General features: G+C 35.9%; 1 protein-coding gene across 2 annotated transcripts in view; it reads right to left on the bottom strand.

The window, feature by feature from the left end:
* Naa60 (N-alpha-acetyltransferase 60) overlaps window positions 1-20,024 on the bottom strand; it is a 151,535-nt gene that overhangs the window by 37,859 nt on the left and 93,652 nt on the right. For both annotated transcript variants that reach the window (XM_090404929.1, XM_090404930.1), the window contains one exon: window positions 18,765-18,861. In XM_090404929.1, the coding sequence (XP_090261055.1) occupies window positions 18,765-18,861 (97 nt within the window). The remainder of the gene's footprint in view (window positions 1-18,764; window positions 18,862-20,024) is intronic.

The raw sequence follows: 20,024 nt of genomic DNA, 5'->3' as shown, positions 1-20,024 counted from the left end.
GCTATGTACAGAAAAAATAAGAAAATAAGTCTTAAGTCCATTAAATAAGAAAAAAATGATCTTGCTGATATGTACAGAAAAAATAAGAAAATAAGTCTTAAGTCCATTAAATAAGAAAAAAATGATCTTGCTGATCATTTTTTTCTTATTTAATGGCTTATCCATTTTTAAAACTTGGTCAGGTTTATTTCCATATGAAACAGCCTCCTTTGTAGGTATGGAACTTTTTCTTCATATTTCTGGTCAAAAACAGTCTTATTCATGATTATATTATTGTTTTATTATTTTGTCCATTATGGCATTGTACAATATGGTCTTTCTTTCTTCTCTTCATATTCATGAAGGTTTTTGGTCTAATCTCCAAAGTTGACCAGGCAAATTGTGAAATGAATTTTATAGCTTTCTGCCAGCTATATAGTAGAATAATAGGAAATGGAAGGAGAGAGAGAGGATGGGACAAGTATCTTTAACTCTTAAGTTACTAAAATAGCATGGGATCTGAAGAATCAGAGAAGTTAGAAAATAACAAGATGAAATTAAGGAGACAAGAAAGATCTCTGACTATCAGATAAGCATGAAGTATAATCAAATCCAGCTCATGTACCTTGGGATTGCCAGTCCTGTACTCACCAGATATGAGCCCTTGAGGATGAGGTGGATAATATTTGACCAGAAATGTTCAAATATGGACGTGTAAAACGTTTACAGTGGCTACACTGCATAATTCAGAAGGCCTGGTCAGAGGGTCAAATTCCAGATGATTGTAGTAGAACTCTCATAGTATTTATCTATAAAAAGGGAATGTAAAAATTAGAGAGGAATTTCTCTAATGAGTGCTCCGGGTAAGACTTATGCAAGTATACTTAAGAAAAATTGTAGAAGCAAGCTTGGAGAAAAACACACTGGATTCAAGACAAACAGAGGTTGCCAGGATCAGACTTTTACTCTAAGACAAAATGTTCGGGATGCTTAAGGGTCAAAGCCATATAACTGAGAGGAGACCTCCACATAGCCTTTAAAGGAATGCAGAGAAACGACCAGGGCTTCTGACCTAATGTCCAATCCTCACCTTCTCGTGGTGCACCCTGTTGGGTATCTACTTGGATACTGAACAAACGAGGATGGGCAATTTGGGATTTAGCCGACAATATTCTTACTGGTTAAACCAAAATAAAAAATGATGGTACAACATGACAAAATTTCATACCAGCTGGGGTGTCGCCCAGTTAAACAAGGCCCCCCGTTGTTTTTGCCAGGGAATAAGGTCAAACAGCCAAAAGTCAGCTACTGGAACAAATCTGAAAACACATCCCAACTCAACATCACCAGAGTTAAAGATTGGTACTATCAACATACGAAGCCTGAATGGCAAAGAAATGGAGCTAGCTGAGGAATTAGATAAGTACCAGATCGACATAATAGGGGTGACTGAAACAAAAAAGACAAAAACTGGTGAGATCTTTCTGAGCAATAAATACAAAATGTTATATTCAGGCAATGACAATCAAGGAAAAGAAGGAGTAGCCATAGTATTCAACACAAAATACGAGGGTAATCTTCTCGAATGGCAGGCAGTCTCAAGTAGAGTAATGTGGGCAAATATGAGAATGGGGAAACTGGACAATGAGACTTATTTGTGCCTATGGTCCCATAGAAGGTTCTAAGGCAGAAGTGGAGGAATTTTTTGATGCTTTAGAAAAAGCAACTGACACAATGAAAAAGGAAAAGTTGGTCCTTGTTGGAGATCTAAATAGCAGAGTAGGAAATGATTGAAAATTATTGAAAAACACTTTTTTCAATAATCTTTGTGTATTTTAGTCTAGTTCACATCTGAGAGCTGCTCAACTTTTACTCGCTTTAAAACTTTCTTACATGTTATTCTTTTCAATATGAAATTCAATTTTATATGGTACAGTATTTTATAGTGTTGCACTACCTTACCCCAGTCCTGAAGATACTTTCAGGTGCAAACTTTGTTTGCTCACACTTGGATAAAGGATTAAACTAAACTTATTATAGTCTAACCAAGTGAAAAATAAACTCTCAACATAAATATCAAGAAGGTGGCAAAATATTCTGGAGGTTGTTGAAGAAGCTTAGGAATGGAGGAAAGAGTGCTGTAAAAGGAGTTAAAGATGATAAAGGTGACATGAAAATGGAAGAAAAAGATATCCTTGAAGTATGGAGTAATTACTTTGAAAAACTGCTAAATGAAACAAGCAGTGATGACAGCAGAGTGGTAAAAAACACTGACCACGCATGCAGTCAAGAATACATATCCATACTTGAAGTAGAAAAAGCCATCAAAGGCTTAAAATGTGGAAAGGCAGCAGGAGTAGATGATATTCGACCAGAAATGCTGAAGTATGGTGATATAAAAGTCTTCCAGTGGATGCACTGCATAGTTCAGAAAGCCTGGACAGAGGGACGAATTCCCAATGATTGGAGTAGAGCTCTCATAGTACCCATACATAAAAAGGGAAATAAAACTGAATGTGAGAATTACAGAGGTATTTCCCTACTGAGTGTTCCTGGCAAGATCTATGCAAGTATACTTGAGAAACGATTGAGAAGAATTGTGGAAGAAAAGCTGGGTGAAGAACAAGCTGGATTCAGGCAAAATAGCGGCTGTCAGGATCAGATTTTCACTTTATGACAAATAGTCGACAAAGCATGGGAATATAACAAAGATCTGTATTTAAGTTTTGTCGATTTGGAAAATTCATGTGACAAGGTGCCAAAAGAGAAGCTATTCAATACACTACAGTTATATGGTGTCAATGGGGCATTATATCAAGCAATACTTAGTCTTTATTTGAGTTGTAAGTCAGCAGTTAGAATTGAAGGAAGTACAGGAAGATGGTTTAATGTTAAATCTGGTGTGAAACAAGGATGTACATTATCCCCTCTGTTATTCATTATCTATATGGATCACATTATGAAGGAAAGTGGTATTAAACCTGATATCAAAATTGGAGACGTTAATGTCAGCTCTTTGCTTTATGCAGACAATGTTATATTTCTAAATAAATCCACTACAAATCTGTAAGATTCTCTGACTAAATTGAATAACTGTTGTAATAGATATGGTATGAAGGTCAGCAATAAAAAGACAAAGACAATGAAAATAGGCAGAATCATTGAAAATGTCAGCTGTATTGTGAACGGAAAACCTGTGGAACAAGTAAAACATTTCAGCTACTTAGGCACGATTTTTACTGAAGATGGTAAATTAAATATAGAAATAGACAACGGAATCAGCAAAGCTGGTATGGTGGGAAGTCAATGGAATAAATTCATATGGAATAAGAGAGAAATTAGTCGGAACACTAAATTAGCTGTATACAAGACAGTGTTCAAACCAGTTTTAACTTATGGATCTGAGAGCTGGGTCAGAAGTAAAACACTTGACCAAAGACTAGAGACCACAGATATGAGAATCCTGAGAAAGATTAGAGGCATGAAGATGGCATCAATGGCAATATCATATTAAAAAAGAGGATATTAGGGAAGAACTTGACATTGTCAGCATCCAGGAATGCGTCAGCAAAGCTAATCTCAGGTGGTATGGTCACTTAAATAGAATGGGAGAGGAAAGATTAGCAAAACAAGTGTTCTCTGCCAGGTTGGCAGGAAAACGACCCAGAGGAAGACCAAGATATAGGCAGGTTGATACGGTACAAAGAGCCTTAGATGATAGAAATATAAGATCTGATAATGTTGGAGTCTTGACAAGTAACAGACTGATTTGAAGGAAAATTGTAGATCGGAAGTCAGTAATGATGTAATTTTTTCATGTAGTACTATCACATCCTGTACACCCCTTGAGGGTACATGGCAGGAATTTGATGATGATGACAAAATGTTCAGAAATCATAGGAATATAACAAGGATCTGTATTTAAGTTTTATAGACCTGGAAAAGGCATTTGACAAGGTGCCAAGAGAAAAGCTGTTCAAAATGCAACAGTTATATAATGTAAATGGGACATTATATCAAGTAATACTTCATCTATATTTCAGTTGTAAGTTACTAGTTAGAATTGAAGGATGAACAGAGGTATGATTTGATGTTAATCAGGTGTGAGACAAGGATGCACATTATTGCCACTGTTATTTATCAGATTTTTATATTGATCACATTATGCAGCAAAGCTCAGATCTCAGATCTTTACTTTATGGAGATGATTATTATTATTACGTGCAGTTCCAAGGAGTCTTTAGACTCATTGAGGGAGACCCAACATCATGTCAAGAACAACTATTCAACATTCACACAGTATCTATCATACTTCGCCTTGAACTCATTTATAGTCATGGCACCCACAACAGACTCTGGCAGCTTATTCCACTCATTTACCACTCTCCAAGTAAAAAACCTAGCTCTAACACCCTTGCTAACCACACTCTTACCAAGATTCAATGGATGGCCCCTAGTCCTCAAACTACCAGTCCTATTCTCAAAAATATCTTCTGAATTAATCTTATAGAAACCCTACAGTAATTTGAATGTCTCAATCATATCACCCCTTTTATGCCTATCAACCAATTTCTGCAGCCCACAAATCTTCAACCTGTTCTCATAAGGTTCATTCCATAGTGCTGCTATTATCTTGGTCACTCGTCTCTGGATCCTCTCCTCCCCATCGAGAAGAAACCCTGGCACCCATATCTGGGCACAGTAGTCTAGATTGGGTCTTATCAAGGCTCGATACAGAGGAACAATAACCTGTTTGTCTATGCTTGTTAAAGTATTTTTTAGCAATCAAGTGATTTGATGAGTTGATTTAGCCACTTTTGCAATGTGCCCCCTAAACTTCAACTCCCTATCCACCAACACTCCCAAAACCCTAGCCTCATCAATCTCCGGGAGTATGGTTCCACCAATGTGATATACTGCTGCTAATCTTTTCACCCCAAAATGCATAACCTTACACTTTGCCACATTAAATTGACATCCATTTTCCTTAGCCCAGTCCTCCAAACTATCCAAAATCATCTTGCAAAATTTTGACATCCTGTGCACTCACTATTGCTCTATCCAACTTTGCATCATCAGCAAACAAGTTAACACTTCCTCTCAGATCCTTTCTATATCGTTAATGAACAGACTGAAAAGTAGTGCTCCAAGAACAGAACCCTGCAGCACACCACTAGTCACAGGCCGTCTTTTGGACTCTGCTCCTGAATAAACCACTCTCTGATATCTCTCCTTCAACCACCCTCCTTATCCATCCCCATATGCTGCAGTTTACTGATTAGAATTCCATGTGGTATCCTGCCAAAGGCCTTAGCAAGGTCCAGTAGAATCACTGTAAACCCATTACCCTTCAGAGGTGTCACTGTGTTATAAATGTGATCTACCACATTTATAACACAGTGACATAAATGTCACTGTGATCTACCTTTCACAAAACCATGTTGTCCCCCATACAGTATCCCATTTTCATCTATCCAATCCTGTATTTTTCTCTTGACTATTTTCTCCAAGACCTTGACAACAATTCCTGATATGCTGATCGGCCGGTAATTTTCAACAGCAGTCTTGGAACCTCCTTTATGCAGTGGAACTATTTTCCCCTCTTTCCACCCCTCGGGACTAACCCAGACCCGAGACTCTAATTAAATAAAATGGTCAAAAACATTGACAATTCTTTAGCCACGACACGTACGATACGAGCTGGTATACCATCCAATCCCACAGATGAATTGACATTGAGGTTTTGTAATAGACTATTCACCTCCATTTCATTCACCACAATTCCCGTATAAGCTGTTGGTTCTTCCATTTCTGCAATGTCATCACCAGGATGATATACTCTTGCAAAGTGCTCACTCAGTAATTCTACTATATCAACTGATTCGGTTAACTCCCTACCATCGGCATTCATTAAAATCATTCTGCCACATACATTTTTTCTTTTACTTGCAACATATCGAAAAAATTGTTTTAGATTCTCTTTAGCCTGCATGGCTAATGTTCTTTCATAATCCGCTTTTGCTTTTCTTACCACACTTGTTACCCTTCTGGTCTGGGCTTTATACCGTTCATGTGCCTGCAGGTCACCTTTCTCCTTAAATTCCCTCCACAGTTGTTTCTTTTTTTGCAGCTCAAGCTTAATGGTGTTATTCATCCATTTAATCCCTACTTGATTTATTATTCGGACTCTAGGTATACAGTCAGCCATTGCCTCCTGCAAACACTTCTTAACCGTCTCCCTTGCACTATCAACATCCAGCCCTTGCAGTTTTACATGCCATGGCACTGAACCAATCACGCTTCTAAGCTTGTCATACTTACCAGCCCAATAATTCCATATGTACCCTGTCTTAATTGTAAATTCCACACTTTTAGCCACCTCCCAAATTAAGACCCTATGATCATTCTCACCAATTGGTGGCAATGTGGTCATATTAGTTACAGTCAAATCCTCAGATGCAATTACTAGGTCAAGCACTCTCTGACCCCTAGTATTTTCCATTACATGTTGTCGCAGATAGTTATCCCTTAATAACTGCATAAAATCCAATTCCTTCCTCCCGTGTGTCCTCTCCTCCCTCCAATCAATGCTACCATAGTTGAAATCTCCCATAATAATTACCCTCCTTCCACTCATTTCTTCTATTTGCTTATGCATACTATCTCCACCATCTTTTCCATCACCTGGTCTATAGCAGCACCCAATTGTATATTTTGTTCTGCTAGCCTCAATCTCACACCAAATGGCCTCAAATGTGCTCTTTTCTCTATCCTGCAATTCAACTTCTATTCTCCTTGGCTGCAGCTCATCAGCTATCATCAACAATACCCCCCCTCCCATTTTATTCTCCCTGTCATTCCTGAACACACTATACCCCTCACATTCAATCCCTCTAGCTATATCATCTTCAGTCAGCCATGTTTCACTAATGCCAATAACCTGTGGTCTGGAAGTGCCAACCATGACCAAAAACTCTTCCTTCTTGTTCCTAATACTCCTAGCATTAGTGTACATGAATTGCAGACCCCCATTAGCCCCATCCCTATCTTGATGCCTTATACTATCCCATTCTGATTTGTTGTCCTTATTCGATTGGGCATATTATACTCATTCATACACTCAACTGCCTCCCTAAGGTCTGCATATATAGTCCCCCACTTAATAAATCTAGTTTCCCTGATTCTGCACATCCACTTCATTCAACAACACTTTTTCTCTTTCTTCCTTCTTGTTCCTAATACTCCTAGCATTAGTGTACATGAATTGCAGACCCCCATTAGCCCCATCCCTATCTTGATGCCTTATACTATCCCATTCTGATTTGTTGTCCTTATTCGATTGGGCATATTATACTCATTCATACACTCAACTGCCTCCCTAAGGTCTGCATATCTAGTCCCCCACTTAATAAATCTAGTTTCCCTGATTCTGCACATCCACTTCATTCAACAACACTTTTTCAAGTCTCCTTACACTGAATCCATTCAAATGCAAACCATCCATCTTATATAGATCCTTTTGCCCATCGAACTCACTCCACATGTCCACAAATTCCACACCACTTGTCATGCATGGGTTATGCATGACAAGTGGTGTGGAATTTGTGGATTTCAGGTAGAAATCCACATGTGCATTATGGATTTCAGGTAGAGATGTAGAGATACATAATAGTAAACCTCCTGGATGGAGATGACATTTGATAAGACAGGATAGATGACAGATTAATTTGGAAGAAAATTCTCAATAAGGATGCAACTTTTTCATTGGTATACAGTTAATATAGCATAATTTCTCTTTTATTTTATATAAATTTATTTATTTGATACCAACTTTGCTAATTCTGTTTTCTATTTCCATATTTAATTTGCCATCTTCACTAAAACTTGTGCTTAAATAGCTGAAATGTTTCATTTGTTTTATGGGTTCTCCATTCAGGATCAGTCGATGCTTTCATTGTCTTTGCCTATTTATTGCTCATACCAAATTTATTACAACAGTTATTCAGTTTAGACAGGGAATACTGCAGACTTATACTGGATTTATTTAGAAGTATAACATCATCTGTATACATGACAAGGAGAATAGATGGACGAGATCTGCTGCAAGTGAGATAGACTGTTTGTCCAATCTATTATGCCAACTGTGTATCGGATCACTGGTATAGCCCAACATATTTGAGCATTTCTGGTCAAATATCATCTGTTACTAATATGTTCTTTCTTGTGGTTATGTCAGTTGCTTTAATATCATTTTTGTTCTAGGTTTTTATCAGAACTTTCCATGACCGAAATATATGATCTGATAATATTGGAGTCTTGATAGATAACAGAGTTTCTGTAGCTCAGTTGGTTTTTGACAGAGCCCTTTGTCTGAAAAGACCTAGGTTTGAATCTTGTCTATGATGCAAGGAACCTTTTTTATCGGGGCTTTGCAGCCAAAGGTGAGGTAGCTGGTCTCATGAAGGTTGACGGTTTTTATCTCCCAGAAACCCAAGTTTTTTTGTCCCTCAAAACAGGCAAACTGGCCCTGTGAACACACGTATCTACAGACATAAGATACCAACTGTGAAATAGAAGAGATTAGAGTCTCGCTATCTTATCTTTCTACTGTGCATTATGATTTCAGGTAGAGATCCATAATAGTAAACCTCCAGGATGGAGATGACATTTGATAGGAAAGGATAGATGACAGATTAATTTGGAGGAAAATTCTCAATAAGGATGCAACTTTTTCATTTAGTACTATTGTGATATCCTATACCCCTGAGAGTATATATCAAGAATTTGATTATGATGAACTTAAGAGTGTGACTAATTTTTCTAATAAACCTTGAACATAGTAATGTAGATTCTATGGTAGTCTCAGGGATCAAGAATGAAGACAACAGATGCTTATTATCTTCAATATATGGTGAGAGTTGCAACCTTAGGAGAAAAAAATAGATTAATATGATGACGTTCTCATTCAAAAAGTGCATCTATGGCACATATAGCATAAGCTCAATAAGAGTTTTGAAAATACTTAACTTTTGAAAAGGATGATGGTAGCATGATGATGATGGCATGTAAGATCAGTGTATCTCCTTGTTTTTGTTTCCTTTCTGTATACCTAAAATTGAAGACTACTTGCTATCTTACAATAAGCAGAATAAGCAGATCTAAGAAGAGAAGACTATAATTACCTTTTATACTTCTGGGATAAATTTAATTTTTTTTTAATGTACTAAGTTAATCTTTTGGAAAGAAGTCTTACAATTTTGCTAGTGTAGCCTTCCAAAAGTAAAACATTTACATGTATGGAAGGATGGGAAATAAAAGTGCTTAGGATGTCCTGTTCAAAATGTTGCATGGACCAGAGTGGAAAACCCATTGCCATTTCCTTTAATCTCTTTGTACAGTTTATTAATCCCACATTACTCAGTCAAATAATTTGATGATTTCTGAAGGAAAATCTTTCTTCAATAATTACAAAGCATCATGCAATGGAATAATTGCTAAAAGGTAAACTACATCCAGTCTAATTAAAATGTCAATGCAGATAAAGCAACATTAATTCTTTCTTTTAGTGTTACACAGTGATCAGCATTAATTTTGGAAATTATGGACTTTACAACCGTGTTATAAATAACTATTTTTAATTTCTCGACGTTTCACCCTTCATATCAAGGTGTACATACAAATATACAAGGACAAGCTGAGTTACATTTCACACAGTAAGCTAAAGAAACAATTATTTGAGCACCGGTTATTTGTATATACTCCAGATGATGACCTTGATACGAAGGTCAAAATGTCGGGAAATTAAAAATAGTTATTTATAACATGGTTGTAAAGCCCATAATTTCCAAAATGAATGCTGATCAGCACACTAAAAGAAAGGATTCTAATAATTCACGGAGATTCGGCCCACAAGCAATGCCATCAATACGGTAAGTTGATGATTCATCTTTCTGGTTTGATCAATTGACTGACATTTTTAAAACGTTGTAGGGACAGCAATATCATTCCGAATTGCATCAAACTAAAGAGAAAATTTACCTCAACAAGGGCGCAACAAATATACCACCGCATGGAGAAAGTGTTACTCAGAAAACAGATCCAGGCTACTAGAAAAAACTTGGCCGTTACTCAAAACCAGGTACAAAATGTAAAATCTGAAAACTTTAGTTACTTGAACTCAGATATTTGGATTATCCTCGAAAAGATTACGGACAACACGGCAAACCATATCCTTCAAACTAAGAAAGAAAATCTCATAAACAAATTTCATAGATTAATAACTTGACAAATACAAATTAACAGCGGTGAAATCATTAAAATCAAATCTGAACATAGTAATAACTAGTGCAGATAAAGGAAGGCCACTGTTATTCTAAACCAAATCACATATTTAGAAAAAATGAATCTGTTAGTCTTGGACAATAATACATACCAACCAATAGAATAAAAAAGAAAACAGAGAAACTACTTAAATCAATTACTACGTGGCCTGAAGATGCAGCCAAAAAATTACTTCCACACTACGCTCGTCCCATGAGAATTTACGGTCTATCTAAGATACGCAAACAAAACACACCACTCTGGCCGAGGAGTTCGTAGGTCATTCCTCCTCCTATATCAGAAACCCACAACACTTCATAAACATAATCAAAGACATTACATTAGGAAAAGATGATTTATTAGTCAGTTTTGACGTCTCTGCCCTCTTTACGAATGTTCCAATCAATGACACAATCCTTCTTTTACAGAACAAATTCCTTCCAGATATCACGGTGCTCTTCGTGCATGTATTACGTTCTGGTTATTTTTGTATGGCAAAATGCTTTCTACCTACAAAAAGAAGGCACAGCCGTGGGCTCGCCATTATCCCCCCCCCCCATTGCTAACATCAGATAAAATAAACAGAATACTACAGAAATACAATCTCAACGCCACCTTTAAACCTCCTGAAAAATTAAAAAGCTTACTCAACTCATCCAAAGACCCACCCTGGAGTATACTGTATTTATTGCACCTGAAATCTACCATACATAGGGAAAACAGGACGCACAATTCCTATCAGACAAAAGGAACAAATGACACATATTAAATATAATAACTATGGTGAAGCTGGCCTTTCTGATCATGCCCTGAACACTTTGCATAGAATTGACTGGAAAAGCACCAATTGTTTACATCACATCAAAACAAGGTATGAATGCAAATTTAAGGAAGCCTGTGAGATTCTTATCAACCACCACAATCTGAACAATAATGATGATCTAAAAATCCCAAGCATATGGAAGGCACATATTCTACCCACGAAACCTTTCATCCTAAAAGCTAACTATAAACAGGACTGTAGATAATCCAGAATCTTAAATCTAATATAGCAACTGTCATGTTAAAAATATGACATCATTGTTACTGTAAGAAAACTATCGATATGAAAGAATGTTTCTCCCATGTTATTTTAAATAGAATTTAGCTCTGATGTAGTTTCTAAATATTTAATTAATTTTTTATTTTATTTATCTTTTTTTTTTTTCACTAGAGGTCATGCCAGTAGAATAATCGGTGATCAAATCACTGTTTCTTTAGCTTACTGTGTGAAATGTAACTCGGCTCGTCCTTGTATATACTCCAGATGATGACCTTGATATGAAGGTCGAAACGTCGGGAAATTAAAAATAGTTATTTATAACACGGTTGTAAAGTCCATAATTTCCAAAATGAACATTAATTCTTATTTTGAAAATCTTTATTTTTTTAAGTGAGAAGAAGAATCAAGAATGAAGACAACAGATACTTATTATTTGTTGACATCCTGCTTACTAGAGGTCTCTGTAAACATCCTGCAATTTTTTTTAGAGCATTTAAGAGAAACTAGACAGCCCTAGGAGGCATAGAATAATACATCAGAATCTTATTTAATTCCCTGTTTGTTTCCCAACTGAACCTCATCAAGAGATTTATTTAATTTTGGACTGAGTTGTTTCTTGTGAAAGGCAGTGATATGTAGAATGATCTTAGTACTATCCCTTACCAGCTCAGCCTTTTGGGAGGGAAGAGAACATTAATTTCATTTCTGCATAAATTAGAAGGTAGCAATTTTTTCTTATATAGTATGTGAGCTGCTCCAAGAAAAAGTTTTACTTGATGCATGGTACAGGATGTAATACAGGCTTCAGTCAGTTCTGGATATTGGTCTCTCAAACATCTCATAAGTAAATGCATAGGCTGAATCGATAGTTTTTCCAATCTTCAACCCAGATTATAAGTTCAAGCCCAAGTATGGCAAGGATTATGAATGTGTCTTTAAACAGAAAATGAAATTCACTGTCTCCCGCTTAGTAGAGGATTGAAATGGCTTGATAAAGTTCCATGTTTGGTCTCTAAGCAAGGCTTCCAGATTACACAGTCAGTTGTCACACACTATGCAGTCATGGAACAAATAACATGAAGGATTACATTCTATATTGACCTTGCCCGATCATTCTTCTATTTCTGGTCCTTCATGATTTTTCAAGGACACAAGTAAGTGAGAGCCTTGGAATTCGAGTCCAGACCACTGGGTTCATTCAGGATGGGTTGAGTCCCTCATGGATAAGAGCCTCAAACACCAGGCGAGGAAGTCTGTCTAGTTCCATTCGCAGAATTTGGTCAAACCAATGCAATGCTTTCTAACTGTGTTAAGAATTGTTGAATTAGGGATATTCAAGTTTTGCAGCAGTTGTGCATCAGTCTTACACTCTGTCCAATGAGTTCTGTTTATTTTCCTGAAGAATTGCATTTTTAAAGAAAAATTTTTTTTTAAGGTGCAAGTTCCTACTCCCCATAGAGAGCTGTTAGTAGTATTATACTTTCCTATAATTTTAGAGTTGTAGGATTGTTGTTTTCCCAAAGTTTAGTAAGTTTATTTTGTTAACCATGCTATGGAGTATGAGTTCACATGCTGTTATTTTGGAGGATAGCATCAGGTGTTTCAAAGCTACAAAGTGCATGTTATTACAGAATCTTGAATATTTGAATACAGCAAGCTGCACTGATAGTTTCTCCCTTTAAGCAGAAATAACTAATATGTAACCATGTGTATCCTAGGAGCAAGTTCCCATGACCTTACATGTGAGGGAATTATTCTGACCTTATATGAAAGAAATGATGCTATACATGCACTTGGTTTAGGAAGCAAAGTAATGAGAGCAAGTTTAATCACAAGTAGCAACATTTAACATGAAATTAATGCCCTTGACAGCAAGTCATTGAAGCTGTTATGATTCTTTTATCATCAAGAAGTAATCTCAATGGCAGCAGATTCTACAATAACAAGATAGTCATCTTTTATACAACACGGTGACAAAGTGAGTTAATGTGAGTTGCAGTTTCTCTTGCTGTAATTTGGTGGTCTTCTTCAATGAATGCAAGAAGTTTCTGCAAGTTATGTTCCATTGGCAGTTTTCTCAGTCGGCCAGCCAGCATGAAAATGATGGTTGGCTGACAGATATTGCAGATATCTGCAATATCTGTATTTCCATCTTAAAAATACACGATTTACCTACTGACAGTAGTACCCATGCAGTACTACTGTCAGTATTGCATGGGTACTACTGTCATATATCTATGGCTGACATAGATGTATGACATCTATGTCAGCCATAGATGGACAGTCAGCCATCTATGGCTGACTCTCACTAAGCAAGGAGCCACATATAGGGACCACAAGAATAGTTAGTTATAGTGCACAGTTTGTTATAGTGATTTTTTTTTTTTTTTTAATATAACATTCTACCTGTGAATGTTATATTTGTGAACGTTTTGGTCTTTATGCTTGGTAATTTGTTAAAATTAGTGAGTTTGTTATAACATTTCCTAGAATCAACTGTTCATAGATATTTAAAGCCAAATTATTCCTTTCCTCAACCATAGCATATTAACAAAACATGTTATGAGCTGCCAATGTGCCAAAGTAAATTATGAGGATACTATGACATGCTGGATTCCTGTTTCATTGTGTAAGAATATTTTAGTATTTATGGTATTTATGACTCAGTATAATCAGACTGTTCATTTCATTTGGGTATAACACTCATACATGAAAGACTATGCCTTTTTTTTTGCTGACCTCATGAATAAAAGTAAAAGTCATGAGAAATCTCGTGGATTTACTTGCTAGCCAAAGTTGACATTTTGTATTCATTAACAGTGTCTCCAACTGTATTTAAAAAACTGAAGTAAACTTTTTATTTGACAATGAGATCTCAAATAATGATAGAAAAAGTTATCCAAGAGATAAAAAATACTCTTGAAAATGCTAAAATGAAGGTATTCAATTCTAATGAAAGATCAGTTAATAAACAATAAAAATCAACAGAGAATGAAAAAAAAAAATGTCAGTCATTCATTACACATAATAAGAATTAATGCTCGATAACTATTGTCAATGGTCATCTTTATCAAATCTTGCCTCCTCATCCTAACTTAAACGACACTACTCTTTCTGATTATCAAACCTCCAGGAAGTCAAAAACTCACTGAGAGAGGCTATATATCACCCACACCAGCTATCATAATTTCTGTTAAAATCATGCACATTAGATGCATGCACTACTATAACAAGCAAACTGTTTCATTCCCTCATGGTACTGTGATAGAAAAATTAGTTCTCAGCTCTTTCTTAAATGCACACAAACTTCACTTCCATGAATTCTCTCTTGTCCTCTCCCATGTTCTGCATAATTAAAAATTTTATTAATTGATATCCTATAATACTTTCTAAAAAGTTTATAGAACTCTATCATATCACCTTTCTGTCTGCTACTTTGTGCAGTGTGCATGCTGTCAACTGTCCTCATAATCAACATTCCATAATCCTGATGCCATCTTTGTAACTCTTCTTTGCAACATTTCCATAGCTACTTTATCCCCCTGAAACCCAGAAGACGAGTGTGTTCTCAAAGCTGATTTGTCTGTATGCAGGATGAAAAATCTGAGTTTCCGGGGTGTGTGTGTGTGGGGGGGGGACCTTCTCCCTCAATATGAGATTGGCCAACTCATCTTCAACTGAAAAAGCCCATATAAAGATTCCCCTCATCACAACAAAAATCAAAAGCTATGGACCCAAGAGTTTATATTCCAATCCCATATTCTCTACTTTATGCAACAGCCTTTTATGTGGTATCCTATCATATGCCTCAGCAAGGTCCAGCAGTATATCCATTCCCTTTATCCAACTCAGTTTTAACTTCAATTATAAAAGTAATTGCATTGACATTATCTCCCTTTAGTAAACCTATGATGCTCAGTGTCAAGTATAGCTTCTTGGTCAATCCATTTCTGCATGAATTCTTAACTTCTCTAAAATCTTCAAAATCACTCCAGAGACAATGACAGGTTGATAGTTAGACACATCAGTCTTTGCACCACCTGTGCAATGAGATTACACGTTCTTTTCATTCCTGTGGGGTCTTTCCTTAGCTAAGACTCAAATTAAGCAAACATGTCAAGGTTTTGGTCCTAACCTGTTTGGTTTAAACATTCTTTAGCATAAGTGCTGATATCCCATCCCATCTCCCAATTGTTGAATATTTATCATCTGCTTCTAATATTATGGTACTGTCTGAATTCAGTAAAGTTATTCTTCTGCATTCATTTTTCTTTCACTTGCAACATAACAATAAAATTCATTTGGGTTGCCTTTAGCCTGTGCAACTTTTTTTTTTTTTTTTTCATGGTTCAATTTAGTAGCTTTCCAAGGAATACTCAACTTTTTTGGCCTGAGCTTTATATACTTCATAACTCCTCTGGCCTTTATTTTCACAATATTTCTTTCATATTATCTTCTTATGGATCTCCTGCTTAATAAGACTGCACATCCATTTCACTCCCATCCTATTTGTTCTTCTCTAGGGACACATTCAGATACCATATTATTAAAGCTTTTCAAAGCTTCCAGTGCATTACTGATATCCTTCCCATTCAATAACTGATACCATGGGACCAAAGATGGTATTCCCCTGAGTATGTCATAATTTTCAGCTTTGTAATTCAGAATGTAACCTGTCCTGATTAGAACATCAATACAGTTGGCTACTTCCCAGGTCAGTATGGCATAATAACTGTCACCATTTGGTGGCAAAACAATCACATCCTTAACTGAGACACCTTCTGATGCAGATTCTTTAACATGCTGCTTGAGAAAGTTCTTAAAACAACTCACATTCTCTTTCATTCTTATCATAAGTGAGTTTTCTCTGTTACCCGATTGATATTTGGATAATTTAAATCACCCATCATAATTACTCATTTAGTACCCATTAGAGTAATTTAGCAATGCATTTCTTCACTCTAGCAAATGAACCACTAGGTGCAGCAACACCTCGCCATATATTTCATCCTGTTAGCATCCATTTCACACCAAATATCCTTAAACTCACTGCTACATTAGACATCATTACCATTATTTCTTTCATAAGTTTCTACCCTAACTGGACTTAAGTCATCTGATATCATTAGTAATACATCCTCCCACACACACTCCCATAATATTTCTTCTGTCATTACTAAAAATGCTATAATATTTCTTCTGTTTCCTAAAAATGCTATACCCTTTACACAATTCTAGTTCATCATCAGACTAGGTTTCACTAATACCAACAATTTTAAACCACAACATATTCACCAAAGCAACAAACTCAACCACTTTCTAATGCTCCTAACATATACAAAAAAGTGCGGTTAACACCATGCTTTTTTCATATATGGGTATCCCTCGATTAACGCGGTTAATTAATCCTTCGATGTTACCACGTATATCAAAATCGCGTTAATCAAATCTAATAATCAATGGTAAAAAGTACAATTCGTCCCTTATCGATTACTATACTAATATTTATATGGCAGCTGCGAGTTCCTCAGGGTTAAAGGCACGTTAATCAAAACTCTTGCCGCATATATCAAATTATCAAATATCTCTTTTAGGAAAGATAAAAAATGAATGCAAAGTAAATGTTTAATAAATGCTTCTACCTACATTATTTACTGCAATTTTTTATCAAAAGAAGAAGTTATCAAGAGTCTTCTGAACAGTTTTAGTTTTTTTCTTATCAGCATAAATTCTATGATAACAAGCAAAATGACTCTCCAGACTCGGCAAAAAAAGCAATAAAACATAAAGAAAAAACACTGCAAATATAATACATGATGGTACAAATTAAGTGGATATTAAATCCAACGTTATTCCATAGCCGAATATAGAAACTACAAGAGTTTCGTGCCGAATATATAGAAACTAAAAGTTTCGGCAGATGCAAGCATTATGGGCAACCGTAGTAAAGGTGGAGTAGGCTCCAGATCACTTTTGCTTAGTATTTTCCATAAATGTAAAGCACATCTCTTAGAGGACATGTATGATAAATAAGTCTTTGGCTCTCTATTGTAATACATGATGGTTTATTTATTTTCAGTTACAATCTAAAAATTATTGAACAAAGAATAAAAAAATTAAAAAAAACTAAACCATACTATACTGACATCAGAGGTCGCGGTATCTCTCAGATACGGTTTACTGTCAAATATCACAAACCTTTACATAACACGTGTTAAACCAAACTGACAGCAAAAAACAGTGCGGAATATCACTCGTAACATATGAATGCACAGCTACTCATGACCTCCAAGCTATACACTGAATTGTGTGAGAATATTTATATTAAGCATTTTGCTTGTATCTGTCAGATCAGCTGTGAGCTCCTCAGGGTTAATCAAACCTCTTGCCGCGTACATCAAGGGATTGCCGCAATTAATTTTGCCACGATAATCAAAACAGCGTTAAGCAAGGGATACCTGTACTTATATCTGCAGACTCCTTGGCTTGGATGGGCAACTGTCTCTTTTCCATTTTCGGAGACACCCAAAATGTCTGAATCCAAAGCACAGTCCATCCCTTCAATATATTCATAACCATACTCACTGACATTCATATCACTATTCTACAAGCCCTAGCTGAATCTACATTCTTAGTATTCTTCCCAAGATGATCTAATTTTCCTAATTATTCATTTATAGAAAAGAATTGTATATGTGAATCGGTATCTGCCTGCTATGCTAAATTACAGTTCATATAAGCAATGCAGTAGCTAATTTTAATAAAAACTGAAAGCAATTTCACCACACTGATGATTCATTAAAAACAATTCCTAGCCACTAATTTTAGCACATCGAAAAGAATACCTTGCCAATTTTATCTCACTTCTCCCATAACATGTTAGGCTCAATGGCTTGTCAAAGCCAAATATATGTTTATATAACTTGGCTTTATATAAACATAATCAATGGTATAAAAGAACACAGGACAAACAAGTTTCAGGGATGGAAAACCCCAATCTTTGTATGAGACCAACTAATTCATCTTCAGTCAAAAGCTTTTATAAAAACTCCTCACATCCAAGACAGAATTCAAAACCATGTCTTTGTGCCCAAAAGGCATCATCACTATGAATGAATGAACTAGAGAGAACTGCTTCTACTAATTTCATTTATGTCTTTAAAAAAAATAAAATCATATTTTGGGGACTTCCAGATAATGGTAGTTGAGAAATCCATCCTGTCTTAGTATGCATTCAACAGACATATAAAAGGTTAATTTTTTTCAGTACAAACTAAAGATTACATTTAGAATAACAGAAGTACAAAATGTATATCACAATAAGTAAATAATAAATAAAGGTATAAATAAAGTAAATAAAAAAATTGTTACTGCACTTCAAATAAAGTTATAAGTCATAAAGGTAATACATCATATTACTTACCAATACCATTTCTGCGGTATTCTCTTACAACACCCAGAGTTAGAATGTATGCAACCTTAGTGCTTTTGGTAAAATGGGAGGAAAGAAGACCCTGATCCTAAAATAATACACAAAAATTACTTTTTTTTTTGCTGCAGATATAATTCACATTAAGATTATATCGGTATTAGAAACATGCAAGCCTTTTACATGGAAAACTATTACTTAAACCCTTATATAATTATGTAATTATTCATATGATATAGAATATAAGTTTTATGAGTAACATGATGTATTTATGATCTGCATAAAAAAAAATACCCAGAAATTGTAAATTTTAAAGTTGCCTCCTATATTCTGTTATGGTTTCCAGCTACATGGAAAGTCAATATAGCTGTTAAATTTGTAGGCCACTGTATGCTGCACTGGCAACATGGGATTGAGTTATTTATCTTATAGGTAAACTACAAGAAATTAATGAGCAGAGCTATATATATAGATCAGTTAACCAATTAATAACCAATCCAATCGGGAGTAATTGCAAGTTTCTGAGGCCTCCAGGAAAGGAGTGTGTGGGACAGTCATCAGTGATATGATGCATAATCTGCATAGTGACAATTCCCCCACAGATGTGGTAAGTGGGTGCAGTGGCCTTGTCCAGTCATGAATCTGTCTAGCTGGGTTCAGAGGGTTCATGGTAGATTAAATCCTGGAAGTTTGATGGGTTGGATCTGTGATCAGGTACTTATTTGCAATTCAATCTCGAGTCTTCTCTGCTAGTCCTGGATCCATCATCTGGTATTTCCACAAGCCAGATGAGAGATCTTGATGTACGGGAGGGTTGATGTTTTTATTGATTTTGTGATGATTGATTGATTTCTGAAACACAGTACAGCACTTTTAGGTGCTAGTGACAGTTCTCATTGTAATGTTGAGCTGTGTGTCCACAAGAGTTGTATGGTGACTTCAGCTCTCCAAATTGGCAAGCAGTACTCTGCCACTGGGAAGACAAGAGAAGAAATGTTGTTCCTGGCAGATATTTTTAACTTAGTTTTCTCCATATGTTGTTGGTATGTGAGGCTGCAATCAAGCACAACATGATGGCAATAAAGATTACTTTTATGGATTAGAGTCCTGTTGCAGAAGTTTATTTTTAGTTTTCTTTGAGCCTCGTGGTTGTTTAGTTGGAAAGCTGAAACAAGTTTTGCTGGGATTAGGAGATAGTCCCCCAAGTTTGAAAATAGTTCTGCAGTATGAGCTGAGTGTTTCTTCAAGGTCTTG

This window comes from Typopeltis vanoorti, chromosome 15, assembly GCF_054136105.1.
Source record: "Typopeltis vanoorti isolate ZY-2024b chromosome 15, IOZ_Tvanoo_1.0, whole genome shotgun sequence".
In the NCBI taxonomy this organism is placed as follows: domain Eukaryota; kingdom Metazoa; phylum Arthropoda; class Arachnida; order Uropygi; family Thelyphonidae; genus Typopeltis; species Typopeltis vanoorti.
The sequence above is the reverse complement of the archived record's forward strand: the minus strand, read 5'-3'. Positions and strand labels throughout refer to the sequence as shown.